General features: G+C 35.1%; 1 protein-coding gene across 1 annotated transcript in view; it reads left to right on the top strand.

Annotated features, from left to right (window-relative positions):
- Nucleotides 1-15,089, top strand: part of INTU (inturned planar cell polarity protein) — a 90,681-nt gene that overhangs the window by 32,816 nt on the left and 42,776 nt on the right. The window contains exons 4-5 of the mRNA XM_023217614.3: nucleotides 4,155-4,358; nucleotides 10,061-10,179. Coding sequence (XP_023073382.2) covers nucleotides 4,155-4,358; nucleotides 10,061-10,179 — 323 coding nt within the window. The remainder of the gene's footprint in view (nucleotides 1-4,154; nucleotides 4,359-10,060; nucleotides 10,180-15,089) is intronic.

Below are 15,089 nucleotides of genomic sequence, written 5' to 3'. Positions count from 1 at the left end.
AGATGCAAATACTCATCTAATTGCTGACTTTTGTGACTCTGATCCGTTTCTGCAGCTCTGTGCTCTCATTTATTTAACAGGTACATAATCATGCATGTAGTACATCGTCTCCTCCCCTGTCTTTATCTGGGAGCTTGGGTCCAAATTTTGCAGAAGACCAAGACTGATTTCATTTAGCTCTGGGCCATAGCTGGCTTTTTTAGAGCTTTGGAGGATCCTAACTGCTTTTCTAGGAGAACAGCCTGAAGATTATTAGTCTTGGCCTCTTCTCTCTCAGGTAGTTCTTAGGCCTAAAGGAGGGGGCAAAGGCTTCTTAAAGGAGATGATTCTTGAGTGGAATGTTTTAACTTTTATTATTTCCTTGTTACACAGAAATGATACATATACTGTGGAAACATTAGAAAACAAACTAGTAAAATTTTTTAGATATTTGTAAATCTATTCTCAGAACCCAGAAGTAACCATTTATATCAACATTTTAAAGTGCAGGACTTATATGCAAATCAGATTTGCATTTTAGGAATATTTCACTCTGGATCGGGGAGGCATATGCAAGACTGGAGGTCAGGAAACCAGGTGGTTGGTTTTGCAGTAGTCCAGAAGAGAGATGATAAAGGCCTGAGCAACATGCTGACCGGGGATGGAGGAGGAGATTAGATTTAAGATAGGGAGGAAGGAAAGAGGACAATACTTTCTACAGGATAGAGAGAAGTCCAAGAAGCCTTCCAAGTTTTGTCTTCAGTCACTCAGTGAGGTGGCCCAAGAAGAGAAGAGGATGGAGGAGAGATAATCTGCTAAGCCAGTCAGACTCAATTCCTTCAGAATTTTGACTAAGGAGTATTGAAAGCATCTGCCAGCTATTAGCCAACAGGGAAAGGATGAGACATGCAGAGAGCAGTGTAGATGATGAGAGAGACAGTGCAGACTGAGGCAGAGATGAGAGACTGGTCAGCTTCCGCAGCCGCTGGAAATTCTGGACAGCCTTCCCAGGTTCCATCTGTGAAGAGGATGGTAGCTAAAGGGGAATCAGAGGATTTCTTTGTTTGGTAGATGATTTCTTTGTTTGGAAGAGACATTGCTTTTTAAATAGGATAGGCTAAAGACTGAAGTACAAAGAAAAGACAAAGCGACAAGACTTTGGAAGTGATGAGTCATAGAGAGTGCTTTCTTGGGTCTGAGGAAATGCTGGGCAAACTGCACAAAGAAGAGGGACATAGGACACGAAGGATCCTGAACCTTGACCAGGTTAAAGTCTCACCGAGTAATAAGAGAAAACCCTTTATAAGAAGCTTCATGTAAACTAACTTACATTAAGTATCATTTAATAAAAGTTTTTCCCTATAAAACACATAATATCCCTAATATTTATGTATATCAACCTGTTTTTTAAAATAGCACTTAACTCTTAATTTGGTTATCTGTCTCACCCTTTACCATTTTATCAAGGCAACCAGATTTCCTGACATTTGTAGCTACTTAACATGTTAGCTTTTAAAAATGTCTTTTTAAAGTATAATTTTATTTGTATTATGGAACCAACTTTACTTAAATCAGAAGAATGGTGGCTGAAATAGTTCCTTAGGAATTTTAATGGATGGTTTGGTGGTGTGTGTTAGAGTTTTTGTCGTGGTGAGACAAAAAGATCCTTGCACCACAGAAAAGAAATGATGTTGTTTGCCAAGTATAACAGTAGTTTTCAAGTATGTTGTTTTTCACCAAGCATAGCAAACCAGTCATAAATTTGAGGTTGTTGCTGCTGCCTGAAGAAAATTAGTGAATTTTTAAGTCTATTTTTGGTGGACTTAAAAATTTCCCTTTTTTATTTTTGGTAGATTGCACCCTATCTTTTGACCTCTCCACCCATAAGAATCTCAGCTGAGAAAGATGCCTTCCCTGTTCTGAGATGCGTTTCTTTCTCTGAGGACCCACTTTCTTGTCACCACTGCTTATGCACAAGTCTCATAGACACTCCAGCTGCATCTCTGCAACACCTGCTGCCCTAGGATGTGACTCATCTCATGCTCCCTCTGATCTGATTTCTCCCCTTCCGTACTGCTCACACATCTTCACTCAGAGCTCCTTCCTAAAGCCCAATGCCAGGAGACAATCTTCAGAGCTCCCATCTATCTCACAAAATCTGTACTCAGGAATTCCCCCAAAGAGTTCTCACATTTCCAGAGAACACCACCAAAGGCTCCCATATACTTTCTTTTGGGTACTTCTAAATCCTCATTCCAGAAAAAGGAATTTGGGGTAGATACCCAGTAGTGGGGTTGCTGGATCTAATAATAGATCTGCTTTTAGTTCTTTTAGAAGTCTTCATGCTGTTTTCCATAGAGGTTGTACTAATTTACATTCCCAATAGCAGGGCATAAGCATTCCCTTTTCACCATGTCTGCTCCATCTATTGTTTTCTGACTTTTTAATAATGTCCATTCTGGTTGGGGTAAGGTGGTACCTCATTTTGTTTTAACTTGCATTTCCCTGATGATTAGTCATGTTGAGCATTTTTTCATGTTTGTAGACCATTTGTATATCTTCTTTTGAGAAATGTCTATTCAAGTCATTTGCCCACTTTTTAATGGGATTACTTTTTTCTTGCTGATTTATTTGAGTTCTTTAGAGATTCTGAATATTAGTTTTTTGTCAGATACATAGTTTACAACTATTTTCTCCCATCCTGTAGGTTGTTTACTCTGTTGATTATTTCTTCTGCTGTGCAAAAGCTTTTTAGTTTAATTGGGTCTCATTTATTTATTTTCATTTTTGTTGCATTTGCTTTTGGAGTCTTAGTCATAAATTCTTTGCCTATGCCAGTGTCCAAAGAGTACGTTTTCTTCTGGAATTGTTATGGTTTCAGGTCTTAGATTTAAGTCTTTAATCCATCTTAAGTTAATTTTTGTATACGGTGAGAGATAGAGTTTCATTCTTCTATGTGTGGCTATCCAGTTTTGGTGCTTCTTTGAAATGAACGAGTTATCTTTGACCAATTGGTATCTAGACAAATATTTCCTTTTCCAAGGGTAGGTAATTTTAATACTTCATCCCTAAGTCCTTTGGCATGTATCTCCTAAGAATAAGGACATCCTTTTACACCAGGGGTCCCCAATCCCCAGGCCACGGACCAGTACCAGACCATTAGGTAATTGAGAAGTGGAGGCTACCTTTCCATACCTGTGGTAAATGGCCACATTCTGGACTCTTACCAGTCTTTTTTTTTTTTTTTTTTTGAGACGGAGTCTCGCTCTGTCGCTCAGGCTGGAGTGCAGTGGCCGGATCTCAGCTCACTGCAAGCTCCGCCTCCCGGGTTTACGCTATTCTCCTGCCTCAGCCTCCCGAGTAGCTGGGAGTACAGGCGCCCGCCACCTCGCCCGGCTAGTTTTTTTTTTTTTTGTATTTTTTTAGTAGAGACGGGGTTTCACTGTGTTAGCCAGGATGGTCTCGATATCCTGACCTCGTGATCCGCCCGTCTCGGCCTCCCAAAGTGCTGGGATTACAGGCTTGAGCCACCGCGCCCGGCCGACTCTTACCAGTCTTAACATCAGGCCATGAAATTAAAACTGTCTTGATAAAATTGATAATCTTCTTAGAGCCATGTTGGTTTAAGATCTAGCATGTTGATAGCGTTTACTCTCCTTGGCCTTTGTTTTAAAGAACCAGAAAGAATGTCTGAGAGAAGAATATTTGAAATATCACCTTATTTGAAAGGAGAATTAACTCTGTTGTGTGAAGTCACTCTTAATGCTGAATCTCTTCCTTCTATCTTTCCAGATGAGCCAGTGCTGTCAGCATTCATATTGTGATGTTATTCTTTTTGCACTATCAGATCACACTAATTTCTGGTTTTTGATGGCCTGTCTTATTTTTATAGTCAACAATTTAGACGGCAATGATTATGTTTGATTAAATGAATTTTTATACAGAATATTATACATTCTTATTCAATAAATATTTGTGGTAATATGTATCAGACACTCTCTTAGGAGCTGAAGATACAAGAATATGCAGCCCCAGCCATCAGGAGTCCTCACTCTGGGATGATTTATACATACTGTACATACCTGGGTATATGTGCATGCACAGATCCTTCATTGTGAAAATTGCAGCTGATTTTCCCTTGTTGAAAAATCAACACATTGTTTTAATTTTTAAAGGTGAAACTGACATTTGAAAATGCATATGCTGTGAAAAAGGAGACATCCCAACCAAGACAGAAAAAGACACAGTCGAACACAAGTGATTTAGTCAAGCTTCTCTGGGGAGAAGAGGTTGAAGGTATCCAGCAGAGTAGCCTAAACACTCCTCATATCATTATGTATCTCACACTACAGCTCGACTCAGAAACCTCAAAGGAAGAGGTGAGTGTCCTCAAAAGTCCAAAGGAAAAAGTAAGGACCTTTTATTGTATTCCCAGTGAATAGTGAGTATATTTGATTTAAGGAAGAGACAAAAATGAATTAACTATTTTTCTTTAAAATTGTGTATCTAATACTCTATTATAGATATGAATATTTCATACCACAAATGTTTTTAAAATGAAAACAAATTATTCAGTTATTTCTGTAGGAAAAGAAAAAAGAGGAAGGTATTGTTGCAGTATCTTTTAACTTAGAAGCTAAGGTCTTTTTAGCTCTTTTTGATATGTTTCATTGAAGTATTACGTATACATAATAAAATTCAACAATTTTAAGTGTACAATTTGATGAGTTTTGACAAATATATTATACTTTTGTAAGCAGTATCACAATTATGATATGGGACATTTTTATCACTTCAAAAAATTTCCTCTGTGCCCTGTTACAGTCAATTCCCTCCTTCTGTTAATAGCTTTTAATGCAGGGGGATGTAGCATTAACTTTCTTACATAGGTTGTCAATAGTTTTTATGTTTTACACATTTTTTAAATTCATTTTCAATGTTTATTGAACACCTACTTTTTGTCTAGCATAATATCAGATATTGGGTATTTTTATTTGCAGGTAAAGGAAATAATCCTAGTAAAGATAAGTACAATGTTTAAGTTCACATAGCTAGTAACTGACAATTTCTATTTAAGCTGAAGTGTTTCCAAATTTTGTGCCCTTTCTTTGATACCAGGTTACCTTTCAACATCAATGTTTTGAGGCTGTTAATTGTTTTGTTCAAGTTTTATCTTTTATTGGTTTCTTGTCTGCCTTGCCTATTCATAATTAAGAAAGATATAGAAGCCGGGCGCGGTGGCTCAAGCCTGTAATCCCAGCACTTTGGGAGGCCGAGACGGGCGGATCACGAGGTCAGGAGATCGAGACCATCCTGGCTAACACGGTGAAACCCCGTCTCTACTAAAATACAAAAACTAGCCGGGCGAGGTGGTGGGCGCCTGTAGTCCCAGCTACTCGGGAGGCTGAGGCAGGAGAATGGCATGAACTCGGGAGGCGGAGCTTGCAGTGAGCTGAGATCGGGCTACTGCACTCCAGGCCGGGCGACAGAGCAAGACTCCATCTCAAAAAAAAAAAAAAAAAAAAAGAAAGATACAGAAATCTCCCCCTCCCCCTCTGATGAGGATTTGTCCATTTCTCCCTCCAGTTCTAAATATTTGTGCTTTATATATTTTGAGACAATTTTGTTAGGTACATTAATGTTTAGAATTATTAAATCTTCCTGGAGAACTGAACTTTTTGACCTCATGATATGATCCTCTCCACCCTAGTTTGTTTCTGTCTTAAAGTCCTTTTTTAACATTAACATTTTAAAAAATAATATTTAATATCATACAGCTTTATTTTATAAGTATTTGAATTTTTTTCTTTCTTTTTCTCAGTCCATGTCTTTCTGTATGTGACGTGTCTTTTACACACAGCCTATTTCCAATCTGGCAGTCTCTCTCTTCTAACAAACTCAGTGGATCCATTTATAGAGATTACTGATATATTTGAATTCATTTCTGCAACCTTCTTTGAAAATTTCTACTGGAACTGCTTTTTCTGTGGTATTTTTCTTATCTATTTTTGGTTGCTTGTATCATTATTTTTGCTATATACTCTTTTCTGTTTTTTAAATGATTACAGTTAAAATTTTATCATGATATTTGTCTTAACAGATTCTAAAGTGAAACACTATTTTAACCCCTTTTCAAATAACTCAAACCCCTTAATACACCTTAGCTTCAGTTACCCTTCTCTTTACTTATGTGCTATTGTCATCAATATTTTAGTGCTCTCTTTTCTCCATCATCTATAATTATAACTACTACTTATTATAACATTTTATACACCATAAAATTTATAAATTAAGTATATATTATACAATATATAAATGATGTATTATAAAATGTATAAATATAATTATATATTATATATTTGTATGTTTGTTTGTAATATAAATATTATATATTTCATACAGCTTTACCTAGCTTAAATTTACAATTGTGCCTCATATTTTCTTTATTCATCATCCTCTTACATCGGAAACTGTCCTTATTGGATCATTATTTTCTTCCTAAAACATATATTTTAAACATGTCTTTTTAGTGAAAGTGTGTTGGTGATCAATTCTTTTTGTTGTTATTTATCTGATGATGGCTTCTTTTACCTCTTCTTGAAAGGTAGCTTGATAATTCTAGATTGTATTCATTTGGGTAGGCTACTTGCTATAACAAACAATCCTAATGTCTCAGTGGCTTAACATGATGAAAGTTTAGATCTCATTTCATTTAACTATTCCTGGTCATGTGGCTCAGTGACTCCAGCCTTTCTTCTAGTGTTCGTATTATTCCCAAGGGCTTAGGAGTCCTCTGTTAGATCCTTTGCATCTGATTGACCAATGAGAGAAGAGAGAAGGCAGACAGTATCACATGGGACATTTTGGAGACCTGACTTGAAAGAAGTAACATCATTTCTGCTCATGTTCCACTGAGTAGAATTAGTCACATGGTCTATCCATATGCAAGGAAGTAAGAAATGTAGCCTTCCTGTGTGGCCAGGAAGAAGATCAAGTGAATACGTAAGTTGCTTGTGCCACCTAGGTAGATAGTTATTTTCTCTAATCTATTTGAAGATAGTATCCCTTTGTCTTTTGACCTCCATTATTGCTCTTAAGAAGTCTACTGTCGGTCTATGATTCCTTTGTAAGGAATGTGCCTTTTCTAGTGTTTGTTCAGCTTTTTACTTCTTCTATGCCCCAACTGTTGTTTAATCTCTCCATTGTGTTTTGTATTTAAACAATTACATATTTATTTTTAGAAGTTTCTGAAAAGTGTTTAATCATCATTTCAAATCTGCCATGATATTCCTGGTGGTCTTTTGTTGCTTGCTCATCTTTGTAACTCTAAACTTGTAGACTCTATACTCTATTCTGTATCTGCCCATTCTACAAGCTCTAGTCCTGAGAGGATTCTCACGTGCCACAAGGTTTTCACTTGCAATGGCTTGCCTTCTTATGTCCTTGGGGTCTTTGACTAAACTTATTGCTTGATGTTATCTTTGGGAGTCTTGTCGTTCTAATGAGGGGATGCTGTCCTCCAGAGATAATTTGTTTCTTCTGCTTTTGCCACTGACCTAGCATATTTCAGTCTTACTTGAGGGTATGGTCTTAACAAAGTGGTTCTAGGCTCAGCTCACCTACCTTGTTCCTAGCCCAGTACTCAGTGTCCTAACGGAAGCTGTCATGGGAATCAGCCCTCAGGACAGGCCTGCTTCTGTCCTTCTGCCCACCACTCAACACTCCCAGCAGAGGCCCTAACTTGCTCTGCAATAATGGAGGAGGTTGGAAGGTTGTCCTTGGAAACCTCTCTGCTTCTTGCATGTCAGCAATTTGACAAGTATGTTCTGGCCATGGATCTGGTTTTACAACAAAAGGGTCTCTCAGCATCTAGTCAAACATAATGCTTTCCACAGAAGTGAGATTTAAAAGGTTTTTAACTAATCTGTATCTCTTTCTTTTTGAAATCCTTCGAGTCTGTGTTCTCAATGCTAAAGCTATTTTATCCAAAAGGATTCATTTCCTTGTGTTGCTTCATATATCAAAATTTAGTGAATAATCAAAATGGCAAAGAAGGAATTTACTTAAACACATTTTTGTTATTTCTGTGTTCTGAAAAATACATACAGACCTAGAGTTAATAATTCTGATTTCTTGTGTGTAGTACTGATCCTTTATATTTTTAAAACAAATGAAATATTTAAGCATTTGTTATATAAAACATACAACAAATTTCCGGGACGATAACATCCTGAATCTTCTAAGTCATTTTGGAGTAAGATACTGCTAAGACCTTTTGTCATTCTTGCCTTTCTTTCCATGGGAAAGTGTGTAGATGTTTCTCAAAAGAACAGGTTTCTGTCTGTTGCCAGCCCTGTATCAACATTGTAATTAAGAGAGGCTTTTATTCTTATTGAACAGAGTGGAAGCTGCTGCAAATGCATGCTACTAACAAGTGCTTAAAAATGCAGCTAATTAAATTGGTTAAGAACCGTAGAGCTTGCCAGGTCTTTAATAGTGAGGCTTTTATGACTGGAATAGAGACTTTCTCAAACGACCTTTTTTGACTGGTATGGCTTAATTTATAATAAAATCTCATAAGGTCATTTACCTGTCACAAGGTTTTCTGTGAGTTACATATTTGATAAAATCTTATCTTCTTTAAGTTACAAGATTTCAAAATGTAAAGACCATAAGCTTGGAGATTTCGAAAAACTATTCAAAGAGTATATGGGTTTTTTTTTTGTTTAAAGTAGTGTATGGTATTTTGGCTAAATACAATAAAATTATTTATTGGCCAAGATTTAAATCTGTTAAGTAGACAACAGAAGCTCTTAACTGATATTTAACTTAATTTCTAGATATAAAATAATGTTTTGTAACTTTTTTACATTAGAATTACTGCAATAAAATTTTAGTTGTTAGGCAGAGTGTATTTGACCAGCATATTCTATAGCAATTTGCATATATTGAATGTGCTTACATGGAGACTATATCATGTAATTATTTATTGTATAGTGAGACCACAGCAAGATATGTAATACTCTTTAGAGAGATAGTGAACCAGAGAAAATATATGATGCTATTTAAGGAGCTTGGGTTTTCAATAGTGGCAATATTAATATTTATGGATACAGTCATTAAACAGGGCAACTGGAAGCCACTCTGAATTCTTCATGGTTTCTATCTTAACATTTTCATTTTGCCTGCTTTTAATTTTCCTTGTGAGAGAAATAAATGTTGCTTTAAGTAACAACAAAAAATTAGGTACAGAATGGTTCATCTCTTTGTATGACAGTATTAAGACAGTCCACATCCTGATTTTGAAATTTGTCATTTTATTTTATAAAAACTGTTTCCTGAGACATGCTCTTCTTGAAAATAGAAAAACATAAGACATTTTGTGAATTATCTTATACATGTAGTATTTTCCATGTTTTAAAATAAAATATGCTCTTTTAAAGTTTGAATTCAGATTAGTTTGTGGCATACACAGTGTTTCAAATTTGACAGATAAGATTTTATAATATTGTGACACTTTTTTCTTATTATCTATATTATAATTTAGTTCTGTATTCTCACTTTGTAAGTTTAATTGCTGTCTTGGCTTGGATTTAATGATTTCACCAAAAATGTTGAATATTGTCTTTTAAAAAAGTAGTATAAAAGTAAATAAATTTAAAGACTCCTAATAGTTACTTGTGGTACCTATGTAGCTGTGTAACCACAGGGATGAGAATAACTGTATACTATTAACAAAATATAATAAAATATTAGTATTACAAATTATTATTAAAGAGATTAAAGTTTGAAACTATTTTAAATGAATTGTAATTTAAATTAATTAGTATCCTACTTAGTATATTATTTGTTGTTATGACTAATTTTGGCAGTCTCCAACTTATTTTCAAGTGTAGTATTTTACATGCTAGTTAATGTGTTAAAATTCCAAGCATAGTTCTCCCCTTGTGTTTGAACAAAACTCCCACTGAAGCTGAAAGGATTCATTTTTTGTTCTTTTCTTAATACAAAGTTTGAACTTTCCCTGACAAAGGTACTGGTTAGAAAATTGGGTGGTTTGATCATTTGTTTCATTTAACAGCAGGAAATTCTTTATCATTATCCAATGTCTGAAGCATCTCAGAAACTTAAAAGTGTGAGAGGGATTTTTCTCACACTCTGTGACATGCTGGAAAACGTAACTGGGACACAAGTTACTAGGTAATAATTTTTATTTGGCTTTAATTCTGTTTTTTTCAAGTTCTTTTATTTCACCCTGACAAATAAAATGCTGAAACAAGTATCTGTTATACAAGTATACTTGTATCTACAATATATGTATTATATACATGATAGTCTATAATCTATGTATATACATGTACATATCTATACATTATAGATAACGAGATCTGCAGAATGTCTGCAGATTTTTGCTTCATCTAAGTTATTTCTACCAATCATCTATTTGAAGTGTAGATTCTCAACACAGCTGTAGATCTGGGCGTTTTGGCACATTTTAAATAACAGTTGGGTCTATATTTATTATTTCTTCATGAAGGTGTATCTTTTAAGCATGGCATAATTATGAATCTCAGCTTTTTCATGTTTCTATCTTGATTGTTAACTTCCTAGGCAATACCTTTGTGGCAAACAGAATTGGCAAGAATGACTGAACACCAAAATTGGTCATATAGTTAGGACATACTCTGTTCTTACAAAAATGATAGAAAACTGCAGAAGTTCTTTAGGAGGGCTATTCATAATCAGTGAATTTTCCTACCCTTCCACCCTTAAAACTCTCCAGTGTCTGTTATTCCACACTCTATGTCCATGTGTACACATTATTTAGCTCCCATTTGTCCCTTTAATCTAACTTGCTTTAGGTTAAAGGCTTAAAAGTAAGACTTGACACTATAAAAATGCTAGAGGAAAACCTAGGAAAAATGTTTCTGTACATTGGTCTAGGCAAATAATTCATGACTAAGACCTCAAAAGCAAATGCAACAAAACCAAAAATAGACAAATAGGACAGATGCATTCATCATCAGTGTAGATACTCAGTGATGGATGAGCATCATTCATCCAATTGAGGTCAAATAATTTTATATTTAAAACTCTTAATATAGTCAATTATAGAGTCAAATACCCATTCCATTGATTTATTAAGCCCTGACATTGAAATGCCATAGTTAATTTATGGGAAGAAGAGGCTCAAAGCTTTTAGGTTTGTGGTTTTTTTCCATAAAATAAATCTAAGAATTATAAACAATTTTTCTTCTTTAATATTCAGCAATTTTAGACTTTACAAAAAAAATTTTATCTCAAATTTCAACAGCCTCCATGATACTGAGAAAATATCAAATTGGATTTTCTAGCCTTTAACTTTTTTTTTCCCCATATTCAGGTAGAAATGACATTTCTATGATTTTAAAAGAGGTAGAATCTATAAAGCAATAGAAAGAAGAATTTTATTTTTTAACTAATTGAAAGTCATGTTTAACTATGTGACTTTAATATATTGTATATACAAACTGTTAGTTTATTTTCAATACAGTAGTACTAGAGGCTCTATTTAGTTTATAAATTTGGGTTCATAAAAGCATATTGCAGGCCTCTTTTTATTTTTTAAACATCTTTATTGAGATATAGTACATAAGTGATACAGTTCACCCATTTGAAGTGCATGTGTAATCCTAAAATTGATATGGAACCAAAAAAGAGCCTGAATAGCCAAAGCAGTCCTCAGCAAAAAGAACAAAACTTAGAGGCACCACATCACCTGATTTCAAATTATACTATAGGGCTATAGTAGCCCAAAACAGCATGGTACTGGTATAAAAATAGACACATAGATCAATGGAACAGAATAGAGAAACAGAAATAAAGCCACATGCCTCTAGCCAATTGATCTTTGACAAAGTTGACAAAAATATATACTGGGGAAAGTATACCCTATTCAATAAATGGTGCTGGGAAAGTTGGATAGCCATATGCAAAAGAATGAAACTGAACCCATCTCTGTCACCATATACAAAAATGAACTCAAGTTAGATTAAAGACTTAAGTGTAATTCCTGACACTATAAAAATACTAGAAGAAAACCTAGGAAAAACTCTTCTGGATATTGGCCTAGGCAAATAATTCATGAGTAAGACCTCAAAAGCAAATGCAACAAAACCAAAAAATAGATAAGTAGGACTTAATTAAACTGAAAAGTTTCTACACAGCAAAAGAAATAGTACAGAGTCAATAGATAGCCTTCAGAATGAGAGAAAATATTTGCAGATTGCACATCCACCAGGTGACTAATATCCAGAATCTATATAGCGAACTCAACTCAACAAGAAAACAGCCAATAACCCCATTAAAAAGTGGGCAAAGGACATGAACAGACATTTTTTAAGAGAAGACATACAAATGGATAATGTGCATATGAAAAAGTGCTTATCACTAATCATCAGAGAAGTGCAAATTAAAAGCACAATGAGATAACATCTTACACCAGTCAGAATAGCTGTTATTAAAAGGTCAAAAAATAACAGATGCTGGTGAGGATGCAGAGAGAAGGGAATGCTTATACAATGCTGGTGGAATTGTAAATGGATACAGCCTCTACAGAAAACAGTATGGAGATTGCTCAGAAAACTAAACATAGAACTACAATTTGATCCAGTAACCCCATGACTGGGTATATACCCAAAGAAAAGAAATCATTATATCAAAAAGATACCTGCACTCATATATTTATGAGTGCTATTCACAATAGCAAAGATAATGGAATCAATCTAAGCATCCATCAACAGATGACTAGATAAAGAAAATGTGGTGTATGTATATACGATGAAATAAAAAAGAACAAATAAATAAATGGAATAAGTTAAATAAGTAAATGGAATAAATAACAGAGAATGAAATCATGTCATTTGCTGCAAAGTAGATTGAACTGGAGGCCATTATCTTAAGTGACACAACTCAAACAGAAAGTCAAATATTACATATTCTCACTTATAAATGGGGGATAAATAATGTGTTCACATGGACGTAGAGTGTAAAATAACAGACACTGGAAATTTTGAAGGGCGGGAGGGGAGTCAGAAATGAGAAACTACTTAATGGATATAATGTACACTCCTCAGGTGATGGTTACACTAAAAGCCCAGACTTCACCACCATGCAATATCCGTCTATTAAAACTGTACTTGTACCCCCTAAATATATACAAATAATAAATTTTAAAGTATACAAGTAAATGCTTTTTGGTGTATTCACAGATTTGCGCAACCCTCATCAAAGTCAATTTTAAAACATTTTTCTCACCTCAGAAAGAAATCCTATACCCTTTAGCTCAGCCAGCCCAACCCCTAGGCAACTGCTAATCTACTTTCCATTCCTATAGATATCCCTGTTCTGGACATTACATATGAATGGAATCATATAATGTGTGGCTATTTGTGACTGGCTTCCTTCATTTAGCATAGGAGATGCATTTCATTTAGCATAAGGTGTGCATTCCTCCTTTACAGTCTTATTAGAAAGAAAATTTAAGTTTCTCTGTGCAGTGTTTTGGGGTTTTTTTTTTTTGTTTTTTTTTTTGTTTGTTTTTTGTTTTTTGGTTTTTTTTTGCCTTCGTTTTTTCTACTATAAAGAATAGATGTTATTTTACCTAATATTTAGATTTTGTTATTAACCATGAGATATGGGTTAAATGTGGAAAGCAATAAATACAGCTAGAAAAACTTTTTTTTTGAGAAGGTAATAAATATGAAAATTATTTTAGGGGTTCCTTAGCAATGTGTGTATCTTTTGTTGCATACACACTTTTTAAACTATAGTAATATTAGTATACTACATGAGTCTAATATTTGTCTAAAAGTGTATGCATTTCTAAAATGTATTAAGACAAAAGTAATGTTCTGTGCGGAAAAATTCATTTAATAATTTATATTTAAAATTCTACACAAAGTTCTCTATATTATCGTAGTTCGTTATTGTATCTCTTTTTAGAACATATTTAAATTTTTAAAACTTCACTGAAGTATAATGAAGTAAACTGAACATATGTAAAATGTACAGTTTGATTAGTTTTCACTTAGGTGTATACCCTGAAACTATCAACACAATGAATATATTCATCACCCCAAAAGTTTCCTTGAGAACACATTTAAATCTGACTTACATTTTGGTTACATGTTTATATATTTGTGTCCCATACTGATTGTCATCTCAGCTGGGACTACATCTTCCTTTCTTTAGCAAATCATCTTCATAAATAGGCAGTCACAAAATATTTGTTAAATTAACCAACTGAGATGAAGCTTTCTTTTTTTTTTTTTTTTTAAATTGAGACAGGGCCTCGCTTTGTCACCCATGCTGGAGTGCAATCATGGCTCACCACAGCCTTGACCTCCCAGCCTCAAGTGATCCTCCCATCTCAGTCCCCATCCCAAGTAGCTTTGTCACCCATGCTGGAGTGCAATCATGGCTCACCACAGCCTTGACCTCCCAGCCTCAAGTGATCCTCCCATCTCAGTCCCCATCCCAAGTAGTGGAGTGGGACCGCTCCACTATGCCCAGCTAATTTTATTATTATTATTATTATTATTTTTAGAAATGGGGTCTTACTTTGTTCCCCAGGGTGGTCTCAAACTTCTGGGCTTAAGTGATCTTCCCACTTTAGCTTCCCTTAAGCGCTGGGATTATAGGTATGATCCACTGCACCAGTTTTGAAGCTTTCTTTTGGAAAAAAAATTTATATTATGCTTAATGTTAGCAAGAGAATTTCAACTTTTTTTTTTTTTTCTATAATGGGTCTACTTTTGTTTGGCCTAGAGTTTTCTTTTTTCTCTTTTTGAGACATAGTCTCACTGTGTCACCTAGGCTGGAGTGCAGTGGCACTATCTCAGCTCACTGCAACGTCCGCCTCCCAGGTTGAAGCACTTCTTGTACCTCAGCCTCCCGAGTAGCCAGGATCACAGGCATGTACCACCACACCAGGCTGTCTTTTGTGTGTTTAGTAGAGATAGGGTTTTGCAATGTTGACCAGGCTGTTCTCGAACTCGTGACTTCAAGAGATCCACCTGCCTTGGTCTTCCAAAGTGCTGGGATCATAGGTGTGAGCCACCACACCCAGC

Source organism: Piliocolobus tephrosceles, chromosome 3, assembly GCF_002776525.5.
Source record: "Piliocolobus tephrosceles isolate RC106 chromosome 3, ASM277652v3, whole genome shotgun sequence".
Lineage (NCBI taxonomy): Eukaryota > Metazoa > Chordata > Mammalia > Primates > Cercopithecidae > Piliocolobus > Piliocolobus tephrosceles.
The sequence above is the reverse complement of the archived record's forward strand: the minus strand, read 5'-3'. Positions and strand labels throughout refer to the sequence as shown.